Here is an 18,223-nt window from a genome sequence, read left to right as displayed (position 1 = left end):
TATTAAAGAGGCAAATGGGGGGAGGGTTTTTAAGCTTGGATAGGTTGGGGTCATCTGGGCAGGGTGGGGGGGGTTGCCTGATGTTACGGGCGTATTCAGGGGCTCTTGCTCTAATGTTTGGAAGTTGGTATGAATGTGTGAGTGTATGGCTTGGGTGGTGCAGTGACTTCTGGGATTACTATCTCAATAGACCGCCATAATGTCCGTTTGTCGGTTTGTCTCCTGGAATGTCAGGGGTCTCAACGACAAAATTAAACGGTCTCTGGTCTTTAATTTTCTACGAAATCATAATCCTGACATTCTGGTATTGCAGGAGACACATCTTCAGGGGCGAAAGCTCTTAGCGTTGAAGAGGCCCTGGGTTGGTTCAGCATACCACGCGGTATATAATTCTAGAGCCAGAGGTGTGTCGATTCTGGTGGCGAAATCCCTTCCCTTTCAGGTGTATTCTGTGCATACGGATATAATGGGTCGTTTTGTGATTCTCCATGTGGCAATCAGGGGCATCGATTACCTTCTGGTGGGCCTTTATGTCCCCCCCCCTTTTCGTAGGGATATACTGGATGAGGTTATGAGAATGGTAGCATCTATGCCCCCGGCACCTCTGATTGCCTTTGGGGATTACAACGCGACTTTGGATCAGTCACTGGATCGTCTTCGCCCTAGTGATACCCATAATGAGGCGCTAAGCTCCTGGGCTGATGTATTTGATTTAACGGAGGGTTGGAGGTACTTACATCCGGGGTTGCGCCAATATTCCTGCTATTCCGCTTCTCATGTTACGCTTTCACGGATAGACTTAGTTTTTCTTAGCAGAGATCTATTACCCTCCCTGACGGTGGCTGATTACCTCCCCCGAGGTATCTCTGATCATGCTCCATTGTTAGTAGTTCTAAAACAACCTCTAGCGCCGGTGGAGAGGGTATGGAGACTCAATAGTAAATGGCTAGAGGTCCTGCCTGTTGTTTGGAGTGTACAGCAGGGTTTGAAAGACTATTGGGAGTTCAATGAGGGCTCAGCTAACCCGTTGATAGAGTGGGAAGCCTTCAAAGTTGTGATGAGGGGTACTCTGATTCATGCGATAGCTACGTATAGGAAGGAGATGAGGGCTACAAGGACTAAGCTAGAGGGGGAAGTAGTAGAGAGAGAACAGGCTTTTATTACAAATCCGGATGGAGAGGGTCGTAGTTTATGGGAGGAGGCCCAGAGGAAGCTCAATTTGCACCTAACAGAATATACCCAGAAGAAGTTATTGTATCAAAGGCGTGTAATATTTGCTGATGGTGATAAGAATGGGAGGGCTTTGGCGTTCCTGGCCAGGACTGAGTCGCCCCAGACGGTGGTCCCACACATTACTTGCGGGGATGGCTCAAGGGTATATCAACCGGAGGACATATGTGAGCAATTTGCTCAATTTTACAGGGACCTGTATAGCTCCAAAATTGCGATGACCCCAGATGAGATCCGGTCTTTCCTTCAGAACATCCCCCTTACTACATTGGCTAGAGAAGACAGTAGCTTTTTGGAGGCAGCTATTGATGTGGGAGAAATTAAAGCGGCAATCAGTGATATGGCAGCAGGGAAATCACCTGGTCCGGATGGGTTCCCGGTCGAATGGTACAGACTAGACGTTGAATTGTACTCTACACGTCTACTGAATCTTTTTAACTACGCACATGATTCTGGTAGACTGCCTCTATCCTTTGGCGAGGCTACCATTGTGGTAATTCATAAAGCTGGGAAGCCTCCGGACCACTGTGCATCATATAGACCTATTTCCCTGCTGAACACCGATGCCAAGATCTTAGCTAAGATCCTGGCCAAGAGGCTTAATCAGGTAATCTTATCCATTATTGACCCTGACCAATCTGGTTTTATGCCCGGGAAAACAACGGATATCAATCTTAGGAGGTCATTTACGAACTTGCAGGTCAGGCATGATAATGCAGGGTCAAGGGTCCTAGCATCTCTCGATAACGAGAAAGCCTTTGACTCGGTAGAATGGCATTTTATTTGGGAGACAATGGCCCGACTTGGTTTTCCTCACTCCTTCATTCAATGGGTCCAGTTACTGTATCAGGCACCTTCAGCGCGCATCAGAGTAAATGGGTCTCTTTCCCGACCATTTAAATTATACAGAGGTACAAGGCAGGGTTGTCCCCTGTCCCCGTTGTTGTTCGCTCTGATAATGGAACCTCTTACTCAATTGATAAATAATAGCTCCTTGATAGAGGGGTGGACGGTAGCTGGGATACAGGAGAAGGTTTCGCTATACGCGGATGACTTGTTGGTGTACTTAGCTGACCCTGGCCCATCCTTAGAAACTTTGCTAGATGTGGTGAATGGATATGGTAGGTTCTCAGGGCTACGAGTGAACTGGGCTAAATCGAGCTTATGTATAGTGGACAGTGAAGAAGCGATAGAGATATCTCCAGTATCCCCCCTGAAAGTGGTAGACAGCTTTCTATATTTGGGGATCCACATACATAGAGACCCTCGGAAATTTTGCCATCTGAACCTGAGGCCCACTATGGAATATGTCACACGCAAGTTGGAAGCATGGGAAAATCTCCCCTTGACTTTAATAGGAAGGATCAACATCTTTAAAATGGTGTTACTACCGAAACTGTTATATATATACAGAGCGGCTCCAGTGAGGGTACCGAAATCCCACTTTGATGTCATAGATAAGGTTATGTCCCGATTCCTATGGTGTCATCGGAACCCTAGGATAGCAAGGAAGACGTTGAAGGCATCCTACTTGCAGGGTGGTCTACAACTTCCTGACTTATATGTTTATTACATAGCGACACGCCTGATGTATGCTTCCTGGTGGATTAGAGCAGACTCCAATAATCCGGCGGTGGTGCTGGAGGCGGCGTTAGTGGGTTCGTATGAAGCTCTAACAAACTTGGTCTACAGGGGAGGTGGTTCTTTGTTGAGTGGGACGTACACAGAAGCGATGATAACGGTTATAGAAGCCTGGGCAAAGTTTGTAAATACACATATGGACACCCAAGCAGGGGATATCTGGTCTCCGTATATCCCACTATGGCGTAACAGACATCTCCCTGAGCTTTTACACTTACCAGACTTTGAATTTTGGCCTAGGAAGGGGCTTAAATATCTGACGCAGCTATTCCAGGATGGGGTCTTTCGCTCCTTTGGGGATTTGCGGTCGGACTTCCTGTTGCCACAGACGAGCTTTTACCGGTTCCTCCAACTGAGACACGCTTGTGAGAAACAGTTCCACTCCTTGTCCCTAAGCTTGGAGTGTGGTCCTCTGGAATCGATAGCCAGAAGGAAACAACCATATAAACCAATTTCTTCCTTTTATGGTGAAATTATTAAAATGCAGGACTCTCCTATCCAGCGATCATTTGTTAAGTGGTCGGTGGATATCCCAGAGTTGGAGGATTCTCACTTGGAGGAATGGCGTCTGGGGTGGAGGAGGTCTGTCGTGAGCTCTCGAGATCAACTTATTCAGGTCAAATGGATGCATAGGGTGTACCTGACTCCGGTACGTTTATATCAGATGCGGCAGATACCAAATCCTGGATGCGACAGATGTGGAAGCGACAGAGGATCCTTTTTCCACATGGTTTGGTCCTGTCCGGCCTTACAAAATTATTGGAAGGGGGTGTGTAATTTCATTAATGTTAAACTGGGTTTACCAGGGATATGTGATCCTATTGTTTGTGTTCTGGGGCTAGTTGCTGATGCGACTCCTTCCAAATATTGTAGAATTCTCCTACGGCTCTTAATGTTCTATGGTAGGAAGAATATACTCTTGAACTGGAAGCCTCCCAAGTGTCCCACGATAAGCCAATGGGTACAACTAATTAACAACGATCTCCAGATGTACAAGTTGACCTATGAAGCGAGAGGATCCCCTGATCGGTTTGACAAAATCTGGGGTATATGGGTACAGGCGGAGGGCACAGTTTGAGATCCATTACTGGTTGGGGCTGTGCCACCCAAGTGTGTGTGTGGATGTATGGATGTGAGTGGGTGTGAGCAGACATCTATTTCCCTTCCTTTTTTATGACAACAAGAATGTTTTGTATCCAAAGGCATTTAAGTCTCTTACTGTCGTATATTATGACACTGATGGAATTGTCTGATCTTGCTCACGTGTATGACTGTATTGCAGTATTGTTTTTTCCCTATGGGATTGTTGTACTATTTTAAAAATGTTAAATAAACGCTATTAAAAAAAAAAAAAATATCATTGGTGGCCAGTGTGCTACCTCCGTCGGCCCCCCTCCCCCCTCTATTGTAATTTCATTGGTGGCCAGTCCAATGAGCTTGTGGGGCCTTTTCGGGTTGAGGATGGAGTCAAGCTCAACTCCCAGTCCTACTGCCAGTTTCTGGAAGACACCTTCTTCAAGCAGTGGTACAGGAAGAAGTCTGCATCCTTCAAGAAAAACATGATTTTCATGCAGGACAATGCTCCATCACACGCGTCCAAGTACACAACAGCGTAGCTGGCAAGAAAGGGTATAAAAGAAGAAAATCTAATGACATGGCCTCCTTGTTCACCTGATCTGAACCCCATTGAGAGCCTGTGGTCCATCATCAAATGTGAGATTTACAAGGAGGGAAAACAGTACACCTCTCTGAACAGTGTCTGGGAGGCTGTGGTTGCTGCTGCACGCAATGTTGATGGTGAACAGATCAAAACACTGACAGAATCCATGGATGGCAGGCTTTTGAGTGTCCTTGCAAAGAAAGGTGGCTATATTGGTCACTGATTTGTTTTTGTTTTGTTTTTGAATGTCAGAAATGTATATTTGTGAATGTTGAGATGTTATATTGGTTTCACTGGTAAAAATAAATAATTGAAATGGGTATATATTTGTTTTTTGTTAAGTTGCCTAATAATTATGCACAGTAATAGTCACCTGCACACACAGATATCCCCCTAAAATAGCTAAAACTAAAAACAAACTAAAAACTACTTCCAAAAATATTCAGCTTTGATATTAATGAGTTTTTTGGGTTCATTGAGAACATGGTTGTTGTTCAATAATAAAATTAATCCTCAAAAATACAACTTGCCTAATAATTCTGCACTCCCTGTATTATTTCATTAATAAAACACCCTTTTTGGGGCAAAATACACAATATTTCAGGCCTTGCAGCATAAGTTCGTTAGAAATTCCTGGTTTATATACTGCTGCCATATTGAATTATTAAACAAACACCTGTTTGGGCAAAGAAAGTTTATTTGGCTGCCTTTGCTGCATATGTCATTGTGTCATACACACTTAATACATTTGGGTTATATTCTGAGATTTGAAATACCGCCATTTGGTGCACCAATATTGAATTCAGGCCGTGTTATATACACCCTCTACATACAGGGGTTGGATTCAGGCATTTGAAATACAGCCATTTGAAATACAGCCATTTTGGGAAAATAAATCTTTAATTCAAGCCTACACTGATTCAGACCATGTGAGATACACCCTCTACATACAGAGGTTTGATTCAGGCATTTGAAATAAAGCCATTTGAAATACAGCCATTTTGGGCAAATAAATCTTTAATTCAGGCCTACACTGGTTCAGTCCGTGTGAGATACACCCTCTACATACAGGGGTTTGATTCAGGCATTTGATATGCAGCAAATTTAAATACAGCCATTTTGGGCAAAGAAATCTTTAATTCAGGCCTACACTGATTCAGGCCGTGTGAGATACACCCTCTACCTACAGGGGTTTGATTCAGGCATTTGATATTCAGCCATTTGAAATACAGCCATTTTGGGAAAATAAATCTTTAATTCAAGCCTACACTGATTCAGACCATGTGAGATACACCCTCTACATACAGAGGTTTGATTCAGGCATTTGAAATAAAGCCATTTGAAATACAGCCATTTTGGGCAAATAAATCTTTAATTCAGGCCTACACTGGTTCAGTCCGTGTGAGATACACCCTCTACATACAGGGGTTTGATTCAGGCATTTGATATGCAGCAAATTTAAATACAGCCATTTTGGGCAAAGAAATCTTTAATTCAGGCCTACACTGATTCAGGCCGTGTGAGATACACCCTCTACCTACAGGGGTTTGATTCAGGCATTTGATATTCAGCCATTTGAAATACAGCCATTTTGAGCAAAGAAATCTTTAAATCAGGCCTACACTGATTCAGGCCGTGTGAGATACACCTTCTACATACAGGGGTTTGATTCAGTCATTTGAAATACAGCCATTTTGGGCAAATAAATCTTTAATTCAGGCCTACACTGATTCAGGCCGTGTGAGATACACCCTCTACATACAGGGGTTTGATTCAGGCATTTTAAATACAGCCATTTGAAATACAGCCATTTTGGGCAAATAAATCTTTAATTCAGGCCTAAACTGGTTCCGGCCGTGTGAGATACACCCTCTACATACAGGGGTTTGATTCAAGCATTTGAAATACAGCAATTTTGGGCAAATAAATCTTTAATTCAGGCCTATACTACTTCAGTCCGTGTGAGATACACCCTTTACATACAGGGGTTTTTATTCAGGCATTTTAAATACAACCATTTGAAATACAGCCATTTTGGGCAAAGAAATCTTTAATTCAGGCCTACACTGGTTCAGGCCATGTGTGATACACCCTCTACATACAGGGGTTTGATTCAGGCATTTGAAATACAGCCATTTGAAATACAGCCCTTTTGGGCAAAGAAATCTTTAATTCAGGCCTACACTGATTTAGGCCGTGTGAGATACACCCTCTACATACAGGGGTTTGATACAGGCATTTGAAATAAAGCCATTCAAAAAACAGCCATTTTGGGCAAAGAAATCTTTAATTCAGGCCTACACTGATTCAGGCGGTGTGAGATACACCCTCTACATACAGGGGTTTGATTCAGGTTTTTAAATACACCCATTTTGGCCAAACAAATCTTTAATTGAGGCCTAGTCTTGTTCAGGCCGTGTGAGATACACCCTCTACATACAGGGGTTTGATTCAGGTATTTGAAATACAGCCATTTTGGCCAAACAAATCTTTAATTGAGGTCTAGTCTGGTTCAGGCCGTGTGAGATACACCTTTTACATACTGTCGTTCTATTCTACTATTAATTAAACACCCATTTAGGGCAAGATCCTAAATTCGAGAAATTTGAGGAGAGCGTCAAATAAGGGACGTGGCCCAGGTCGTGGTGCTGCTGGTGGTGCTCCTGTGGCAGATGGAGGATGTGGTCGATCTGTGCCAGCTACATGCACAAGTGAAACCCCTTCCTCAGGTGCGAGTAGGCGATAGAACCTGCAGCGGTATTTGGTCGGGCCTAATGCGGCTCTACGAATGGTGAGGCCTGAACAAGTACAGGCGATAGTAGTTTGGGTTGCTGACAGTGGATCCAGTTCCTTCCCATTGTCTCCCACCCAGTCTCCTGCTGAAAGACCACAGTTGGCACCTGTAGCCGATGTCCATCAGTCTTTCATCTCACCCCCTTGCAAATCAGCCAAGCAGTCTTAGCCCCAAGTCATGCAGCAGTCTCTTCTGCTTTTTGATGACTCTGTTAGCAGGGTTTTCCAGGGCCATCCACCTAGCCCTGCCCCAGAAGTGGAAGAGATTGAGTGCACCGATGTCCAACCATTTATCTTTCAAGATGAGTACATGGGAGGACCATCGCAGCACGTCTCGGATGATGACGAAACACTGATGCCAACTGCTGGGGCTTTCGAAAGTGTGCATACCGAGAAGGAAGGCAGGGGTGAAGACTGGGTGGAAGATGATCTGAAGGACGATCAGGTCCTCGACCCCACATGGAATGAAGGTCATGCGAGTGACCTATGTAGTTCGGAGGTAGAGGCGGTGGTCGCACAGAGCCACCAGCACAGCAGAAGAGGGAGCAGGGAAGTGTCGGACTGGGGTACCTAGGGCCCACCAGTAAAATTTATTTTGGGGGCCCACCGTATGGGTACATTCAAATATAATAAATAATCTAACAAGTATTTTATATGAACATAGGCTGGTTGAGGTGCTGTACATTGAATATATGTATGTAGTGCAGTAAGTCTAATGTGTCATGTGCCACTTGTGCAGGGGGTGGGAGACTAGGGGCCCACCTTCCTCAGGGGCCCACCGGGGGATTCCCCTGTACCCCTGTGGGCCAGTCCGAGCCTGGAGCAGGGCGCAAAAGCGGAGCGGCCGTTATCTAGACAGTACACCTGCTACTGCCCACCACAGCAAGGGTCCGAGCACACCAAAGCCAGCTCCAAGGAGTTCCCTGGCGTGGCAGTTCTTCAGACAATGTGCTGATGACAAGACAAGAGTGGTTTGCACGCTGTGCAATCAGAGCCTGAAGCGAGGCATAAACGCTCTCAACCTGAGCACAACCTGCATGACCAGGCATTTAAGTGCAATGCACGAGCTGCAGTGGAGTAGACACCTCAAAAACCAAGAAAGGTCTCTGGCTCCTCCTGCTTCCTCTTCTGCTGCAGTCTCGGCCTCTTCATCCACCTCTGGAGTGACAGTGCCACCTGCCACCCCGCAAACAAAAGATCTGCCAGCAACACCAACACCTAGGTCACCAAGCATCTCCACAATGTCCCACAGAAGCGTTCAGCTCTCCATCTCCCAAACGCTGGAGAGGAAGAGGAAGTACCCCCCTACCCACCCGCGATCCCTAGCCCTGAATGTCAGCATTTCTAAATGACTGGCCTTTGAAATGCGGTCATTCCGTCTGGTGGAGACGGATAGTTTTAAAGGCCTTATGGCCGTGGCTGTCCCACAGTACGTCATGCCCAGCCGCCACTACTTTTCAAGGCGAGCCATCCCTTCCCTGCACAACCAAGTAGGCGACAAAATCAGGTGTGCACTGCGCAACGCAGTGGCATAGGGATTGCCATAGCAGCCATAGCAATGGCTATGGTGCTCTACGCCACTGGGGGCCCGCCGCCAACTGAGGATTAAAAAATAATAATAATAAAAATGTGGCGAGTGGACCAGGCGTCGGTGGCGCTGTGATAGGGGGCGGTCGGACTCGGAGGCGGAGGGCGGAGGTAGAGAGGCAGTCTGGGTGGCAGTTTGCCGGAAGTAGAGGAGGCGGAGTCGCAGACTAGGAGCGGCACATACAAGGAAGTTGCTGGAGTGTGGGTGGCTGGCTTGGCGGGCGGCGCGCGCGCAGTACGGGTACGGTTTGATCAGGTGTCGGTCGGTTTAACTTCAAGTGGCTGAGGTGAGGGCTGGCTGGGGAGTGGGACTGAGTCTGTTTCTGTCTGAGATTGTCCGACCGAAGCGGCAGCCGGCAGCGTCAGTCAGTGGAGAGACGTGGAGTACTGTAACTGGAGTCACTCTGGAGACTAGTGTAGTGGACAAGTGAGGAAACTGGAGTTATTTCATCTGTGTGTGTGAGGTACAGCCGGATCTGAGCAGCTTCCCTATTCACACATATACCTGCTCAAGCCTGGCAGGCGCAGCTGCATTATTTAATACTGTGGTGTGGTAATGGTTAATGGCATTGGCGAAGACACAGCCACCTAATCCTATCTGAGGGGTCTGTATTACAGATCCCTTCAGATAGGATCAGGTGGCTGTGTCTTTGCCAAAATGCCATTAACCATTACCACACCACACTATTAAATAATGCAGCTGCGCCTGCCAGGCTTGAGAAGGTATATGTGTGAATAGGGAAGATGCTGAGATCCGGCTGTACCTCACAGTGAGGTACAGCTGGATCTCAGCATCTTCCCTAATCCATATTCACACATATACCTGCTCAAGCATGGCAGGCGCAGCTGCATTATTTAAAGGGATTCTGTCATCAGATTTAACCCCTCTAACCTAAACATATGCTCATGTCCAGACTAATAAGAAGAATCCTAAGCTGGCCTTATTAAACCTGCCCAAGGGGAGGTTCGTTAATACAGGGTGCCCCGCCGCACCCCTCGCTGTCTGGTGCGCAGCGGCGCTGAGCTGTAGAAGGGGGCGCAGAAGACAGGGAAGGAGGCGCTGGGCACCAGACGGCGAGGGGTGCAGCCGGGCACCCTGTATTAACGGAACTCCCCTTAGGAACCTTAAGTGATTGACAGGTTATAAAAAACTTTTTTTTTTAGCAAATAGAGCCACAGTGAGGATTCTTCTTATTAGTCTGGACATGAGCATATGTTTAGGTTAGAGGGGTTAAATCTGATGACAGGATCATATTAATAGTGTGGTGTGGTAATGGTTAATGGCATTGGCGAAGACACAGCCACCTAATCCTATCTGAGTGGCCTGTAACACAAGAAGGTGAAAGAACATATCGTGGGGTGTACTGTATATGTGTATTAGACAGAAGGTAGGGATATGTATCTTGTGTAGTTTGGGTATTAGAGAGAGTAAGGGGTATATATCTAGGGCTGATACACGTGTAGGTGAAGAGCGGCTCTGTATCAGCACAAGATATATACCCCTTACTCTCTCTAATACCCAAACTACACAAGATATATATCCCTACCTTCTGTCTAATACACATACACACCCCACGATATGTACTTTCACCTTCTTGTGTTACAGACCCCTGTACAATTTAACAATCTTCTTTAATACACAGACATTTAGATTCATACATTTCCTACACTGGCACAAATGCGTTGCCAGTGACCAACTGTCTGTGCTCAGTCCTACGCGTAACCGTCGCAAGTGCATGAGGAGCTGCGGATGTGGTGGCGAGGTCCGAGAGGTATGTGGGGGTGGGAGATCCGGGAGGGGGGGGCCCAGTCATTTCTAGCTACGCCCCTGGTGCAACGCCATCTGTGGCAAGGTGCACCTGACTACGGATACGTGGACCAGTAAGCACGGTCAGGGCCGTTATATCTCCATAACAGCACACTGGGTAAATGCAGTGGCGGCTGGGCCTGAGGCGGATAGCAGTTTGGCGCATGTCCTTCCACCACAGAGGATTGCAGGGCGCTTCAGTTTGCCTCCTGTTGCTTCCTCCTTCTACTCTGCTTCCTTATCCTCTACCAGCTTCTCATCCGGTCAGCGTAACACCTTCACCACTAACTTCAGCACAGCCAGGGGTAAACGACAGCAGGCAGTTTTAAAACTTATCTGTTTGGGGGACAAACCCCACACCGCGCAGGAGCTGTGGATGGGCCTTGAACAACAGACCGATGAGTGGTTTGTGCCAGTCAGCCTCAAGCCCGGCCTGGTGTTGTGCGATAATGGGCGAAATCTCATAGCAGCTCTGGGACTAGCCGGTTTCACGCACATCCCTTGTTTTACGCACATCCCCTTGCCAGACTGTGCGAGCAGCAGCAGTGCAATTGCTCATTCTTGTATTTTGGATATTTCACACTCTTTTAGAGAGTACACTAATTTTAAAAAATTAAATTAAAACCAAAAACCTGTGTTGGCTACCTCGTCCTCCTCCACCGCCGCTTCCACCTCCACCGCAACGTCCACGCCTCCTCAAACTCCTACTCCATATGGAACTCCACCTCATAAATCCAATTTTTTTTTTAATTTCTATGTATTTTATTTTATATCATTTCACTACTTTGTCATTTACATTTTCGGGTGAAATTCACAAATTTTTGGGTGTATAGTACCACTGCTATACCTAGTAGGCCGGTTAAAAAGATTAAAATAAATTGTCATTTACATTTTAGGATGAAATTCACCAATTTTGGTGTGTATAGTACCACTGCTATACCTAGTAGTTAAACAAAAAAAAAATGTCAGTTATATATTCTGGTGAAATTCACAAATTTTTGGGTGTGATGTACCACTCCTATACCTAGTAGACCGAAAAAAATCAAATAAATTGTCAGTTACATTTTCTGCTGAAATTCACCAATTTTTGTGTGTGATGTACCACTGCTATACCTAGTAGACCAGTTAAAAAAAAATAAAAATAGTCAGTTACATTTTCCGATGAAATTCACCAATTTTTGGGTGTGATGTACCACTGCTATACCTAGTAGACAGGTTTAAAAAAAATAAAATTGTCAGTTACATTTTTTGTGAAATTCACCATTTTTTGTGATATACCCCTCCTCTACCTAGTTGACAGCTTAATAAATTTCAATAATTTTTCTGTTACATTCTTGGGTTGACATTATTCAATTTTAGATGTGAATAAACACCTGCTATGCATACGTGACAGGGAATAAAATTTTATATATTATTCAGTAATTAATGCGCGCCACATCCTTTCATTCAATGCTTAAAGGGCTTCTGTCACCCCACTAAACAGTTTTTTTTTTTTTTGGTTAGTTATAATCCCTATACTGCGATTTATGCATACATACTGTAATTAATCATTTCGGTTCAGCAGATTATGTTAAAAACGTACTTTTAAAATATGCAAATTACCTTGCTACCAGCAAGTAGGGCGGCTACTTGCTGGTAGCAGCCGCATCCTCCTATCCTAAAGACGCCCCCTCCGCATGTTGATTGACAGGGCCAACGGATGGGATCGTCCTCTGGCTGGTCCTGTCTGCTATCAAGATCTCGCGCCTGCGCCCTAACGGTATTCAGTCGGCGCAGGCGCACTGAGAGGAGGACGCTCGCTCGGCCGCTCCATCCTCAATGCGCCTGCGCCGATGACGTCATCAAGTACACCCGGAAGAGATTTATTATTAATAATCGTTGGTGGTATAGTGTTAATAACTGTCATTTTTATAAAATTATTTATTCCTATTTCGTTGGTGGTTTTTGTGGCAGCATGCTTATTACGTACATACTTACCTGATTCGAGCATCCAGCGACGTCACCAGTCTCTCCCCCTCCTTCCAGAGATGCCGGCGTCTTCTCTTCCGGGTGTACTTGATGACGTCATTGGCGCAGGCGCATTGAGGATGGAGTGGCCGAGCGAGCGACCGCCTCTCAGTGCGCCTGCGCGACTGAATACCGTTACGGCGCAGGCGCGAGATCTTGATAGCAGACAGGACCAGCCAGAGGACGATCCCGTCCGTTGGCCCTGTCAATCAACATGCGGAGGGGGCGTCTTTAGGATAGGAGGATGCGGCTGCTACCAGCAAGTAGCCGCCCTACTTGCTGGTAGCAAGGTAATTTGCATATTTTAAAAGTACGTTTTTAACATAATCTGCTGAACCGAAATGATTAATTACAGTATGTATGCAAAAATCGCAGTATAGGGATTAAAACTAACCAAAAAAAATAATAAATGTTTAGTGGGGTGACAGAAGCCCTTTAAACTTTGAAAAGTTGTCACACTTTTATGCTTTAATAATTTCTCCCATATTTCAACTCTATAATAAAAAATTTGAAAAAAATGAATCCTCCCTTAGATGTGGTCTCTCTTTCTCACGCTCCCTCTCTGGCCTGGAACCCTGATTCCCCGCCACCCGTGATCACCATGGTAGGCGCATAAAAGAACATCGAAAGTTGATAGAGCAGATATCAAATTGGATTGTGAACATCACGGGGACGTGCGACATGGTGGGGCAGTAAGTGTGCACACGCCTACACGAACTGACTGATGGTTCTGCCCCCTGCAACCTCTGGGTCTCCAAATTGGGCACATGGCCTGAGCTTGCCCTTTACCCCTTGGAGGTGCTGGCCTGCCCTGCATCCAGTGTATTGTCTGAACGTGTGTTTAGCATGACAGGTTATATTTCCCAATGTTTTGGGGTGTACCCCAATTTTAAAAATAAAATTTTAAACCAAAAAGCAGTGTAGGCTACCTCCTCCACCGCCGCTTCCACCTACACTGCCACATCCACCGCCTCCTCAACCTCCTACTCCATATGGACCTCGTCCTCCTAGATCAAGATTATTTTTACCTATTTTATGTTATTTAAAGTTATTTCCCTATCCACATTTGTTTGCAGAGCACTTGCCATGCTCTTAACCACATTTTTATGCCATTTGTAGCCCTCTAGCCCTTTCCATGACATTTTTACAGCCATTTTAGTGCTCAAAAGTTCGGGTCCTCATTGACTTCAATGGGGTTCGGGGTCAAGTTCGGGTCAAGTTCAGGTCCCGAACTCTAACTTTTTTCTGAAGTTCGGCCGAACCCGTCGAACCCGAACATCAAGGTGTCGGCTCAATTCTATCAATGACCTTTCTCCAGCAATTTAGTAATTATAAAAAAATGGTCTTTAAAGAGAATCTGCCTCCAAAACATCAAGTGCAATCCTCAGGCAGCAGTGTATATAGCAGAAATAGCTGAGCATAACTCTGTTTCATTTGTATATCAGGGCCATCTTATCAATGATTGATAGCATTCCCTGGGTAAGTGTGTATACAGATATAGTTGTCAGTCACTGATAAGAAAGCCCCCATGAACAGCCGAACTTTCAGAATCTTTTCCCACAAATCAATCTGCTTAGCTCCTTCTCCTCTATACTATGATATCTGCAGATTGCATTGCATTTTGTGGTGACATGTCTTCTTTAAATGCCCTTTTTGGCAGTAATCACTTACCTGTCACATAGTTTTTTAAGTCCATTTCAGTACTCAGAGGATTATTGTTCTTAAACATGTATAAATTAAAAGGAGCAGGGTCTCTTCCAATTTTCTTCCATTTAGTGTAATCTGGAGATATCCAACGTCCAGCCAATACATCATAATCTCTCTGGGCAAAATGAACAAGTTTTGTTAAAGAGTCATATAATCCTCCATGAAACCCAATGACAAGCTGAAAGTTTGGATTGGAATCAAAATAAATTTCACCAAAGGGTGTATACTGCAGCTGTTTAATCATCACCCCATTGATGCTGAAAGCTGCTAATGGTGTGCCTGTGTTATCAGTGGCAATGTAATATTCTTCCCCACTGCTGCTCTCCATTGCAAAAAGGTGGCCTTGCAAATCATAATACAGAGAAATAATTTCTGAGTTTGAGTGATTATAAATGTGGGTAACCCGTGTTGGGTTGTGGAGATCAGCATAGAAGAACTGAAGATGGAGGCCTAGGTTGGTTTTGCATGAGGATCTACGGCTCAGTCCATCATAACGATATTGTACATTCCATCCAAGGACCTTGTTATATGCTCGGGTGAGAAGACCTTTTGAGTTGTAATCAAAAATATCTGCACCTCTTTGGCTCAAAAAACCATCATCATCTATTTTATACTGTACATCCCCCAATCGAGTTATTCGATCTCTGAGATCATATCTCAGTGGCAGAAGACGTACACCATTTCCAGGGGTCAACAGGTACAGGTTACCATTTAGGTCATAGTTGTAGCGCCATGTTTGTCTGTCATTAACAGCAACAGTCAGCAGCTGACCATCTCCATCATATTCATATGTGTACTTAGTTGTGTTAGCATAGGGACCAAGTTTTAATTCTCTTTTTATAACTCGTCCCATACTGTCATACTGCACAGTCATCCAATACATAAGTGACCTAAATATTTCATACTGGACTTCTTTGATGCGGCCATGAGTATCAAAATGTTTTGTCAGTGTCATCACAGCAGTAGTAATGATTTGATTAACATCATAGTAAATAACCCCAAATTTTCCAAAGTGTTCAATTTTTCCAGAAATGTCATCATAGCGGTATAGTTCAACGGGAAGTGGGGTTTCACTTATAACAGGCTTAATACTTGCAACACGGAAACTGTTGTCATGGTAAGTGTAGTCAAACCTTGCATTCACCATGCCTTCTTCAGAAAACCTGTATATTTGTTTGTCCACTAAGGGTCCAATTTTTCGATAACGTATTGTACAAGAAAAACCACCACTTTGGAGGTTAACCATTTTTAAAACTCCTGTAGTTTCATCATATCCAAATGTGACTGCAGTACTGTCATAAATGATTTCGGACAACTTAGAAAGTTTTCCATACTTATAGAACACTTGTCGGCCAGTACCAAGATAAGACGTTTTAAGAATTCGGCCATCTTCACTGTAGTCAAAAATAATTGATGCATTGCTTTCTGGGGGATTGTATATGTTCCTAATGTAGCCAATAGATGTATGAGTTGACATACTGTGTCTAGCTACGCTTGGCATAGTTACGGAGTAAAGACGATCTGATGAGTCATATTCAAAGATGTACTGTCGCTGACTTTGAAGAAGAAGCACCATAGACTGCAAAAAAATATAAAAATATATATATTGCATTATTTAACAATAAACACCAAAGTCCCAAAATATGTAGAATGTATAGAAATGAAATCAGTAATAAAGTGGCAAAAAGCTCTCTGCACTGAAGAATATTTTCAAGAGATATGTCCAACATTAGAAAATAACATTTTGAACTATAAATTTTGATAGTAAAGAACACTAATTGTATTACTTGAATATGGATATGACTGAGAGATAGAAGATGAACTCAGTAGTTTATAAATCTGTGTGATTTGACAGCATTCCCTTTATCAGTGTGTAGAGAGAAAGCTGTCAATCACAATATGTGGGGGTTAATAAGGACCCTCACTTCTTATCCTAGGAGTCCAGTCAGGATTTACTCTTTATACTCAGATATAATGCACCAAATCACATAAACCAGTATACTGTACCACATAGCTCATTTTCAGTCCCTCTATTTGCTTTCAAGCAGGGAATCATAAGCTTTGATTTAATTACTACATCTGATCAGAAAGTGCTGCATACCTTTTCAAGATATGTATAACTCCATGTCTTTCCATCTGCAAACGAGCGAGAAATAATTCTTCCCTGCTTATCCATCTCAGTTCTTTCACTCATTGCTCCACGTTGAAGTCCAGATAAGCGACCATTGAAGAAATAAGATACATTGACAGGTGCAAGCCCACTGCTTGGAAGCCACAAAAGTGGCCGTCCTAACTGATCATAGACAATCCTCAGAGTAAACTTCCGATGATCATCATATATTTTTTCTGTATGGGAATTTCTATCAAAATCTATAGATAGCAAGTTTCTTCCATGCACCTACGGAAAAAAAATGTCTACATTAATGTCAGGTTAACAACTCATTTTGTGTAAGATAAACTGAGTGTTTAGAGTTCATTAATATATTCTAACTTGACAGGTGGGATCCAGTCTCTCTTTTTTCAGTTATTTACAAAAGTTGATTCTATAAATTGTATCATAAAATCTTCACATGTATGTATTTTCTTTATATATTTTAGGGAAGAGATGAAAATGTAATGGACAATGTCTAACCTTCTCTTAGAAGGGTTACAACATAATTGATTTAAAAAAATGAAACTCAATTTAATGTACAAAACTATATCTTTCTGACAAAGCTAGATTCAGCTGGGTACTTCACATGGATCTAAAGCTTCTGCCATTCATTGTTATAATTAATCTGTTACAGGGGTTGCTATTGTAGTGAGGTAAAGATAATATCATAAAACTGGACCATTTTTGTAATAGAAAGTAATTTGTTTTTCATGCTATATATACAGTATATAAAAACAAAAATCTAATGTTGGCACAAACTTTTTAACTCATTGCTAGCATCTGACATACATGTACAATAGATGTACAGTCTTTAAAAATGGTGACCACTCTGTAGCTAAGCTGGTGTCATTGCAGTTGGGTCCCTGATGTTCTACACAGCAGATACCCACTGTGATCTAAACTGTCAGATGCTTTGGTCAATTGTAGTGGCTGCTCCTGGTTACCAAACAGACCCCTAACAATGACATCACAAGGCTTTCGGCTGCCATAGCAACTGGACAGCTCCTGCAAAGTCTCCCAGACCTGGCATACTTAAGTTCTTATTGAGTCCTTCCTCATGTACAACAATTTTCCCATAGACTACATTGGTACACTACTGCAGTCTTTGGGAGAAACAATCTGGTGATTGCATGTTCAAAGCCTCTATGGGGCTAAAAATGAAGTTTAAAAATTCATATCACCTTACTACCCTATTTTATAAAAAAAAATTATAGTAAAAAACATACACAATTGCCTGAACTCCTTAAATATAAAAGTATTAATCTTGCATCATGACCGAGGTAGCAAAAATGCTTGCAGCATTATGGTGTCCGTCTAATGAAACTGAGCCAAACAGATCCGTCCTGACACACAATGTAAGTCAAGGGGAACGGATCCATTTTCACTGACACAATATGGCAATAATAGAAAACGGATCCGTCCGCCATTGACTTTCAATGGTGTTCAAGACGGATCCGTTTTGGCTATGTTAAACATAATACAAATTGATCCGTTCTGAACGGATGCATGCGGTTGTATTATCTAGACGGATGCGTTTGTGCAGATCCATAATGCAAGTGTGAAAGTAGCCTAAAAAAATCTGCAAAAAGTCATACATACCCCAAAATAGTTTTAATAAAAACGACAGATTTCCCACAAA

The 18,223-nt window shown here is 43.6% G+C and overlaps 1 protein-coding gene across 1 annotated transcript in view; it reads right to left on the bottom strand.

Annotated features, from left to right (window-relative positions):
• TENM2 (teneurin transmembrane protein 2) overlaps window positions 1-18,223 on the bottom strand; it is a 3,383,593-nt gene that overhangs the window by 129,694 nt on the left and 3,235,676 nt on the right. The window contains exons 26-27 of the mRNA XM_040404927.1: window positions 16,534-16,830; window positions 14,397-16,011 (exon numbers count right to left, since the gene is read on the bottom strand). Coding sequence (XP_040260861.1) covers window positions 14,397-16,011; window positions 16,534-16,830 — 1,912 coding nt within the window. The remainder of the gene's footprint in view (window positions 1-14,396; window positions 16,012-16,533; window positions 16,831-18,223) is intronic.

The sequence above is a fragment of the Bufo bufo genome, chromosome 1 (genome assembly GCF_905171765.1).
Source record: "Bufo bufo chromosome 1, aBufBuf1.1, whole genome shotgun sequence".
Classification (NCBI taxonomy): domain Eukaryota; kingdom Metazoa; phylum Chordata; class Amphibia; order Anura; family Bufonidae; genus Bufo; species Bufo bufo.
Note: the sequence above shows the minus strand (reverse complement) of the source record. Positions and strands in the feature narration are given on the sequence as shown.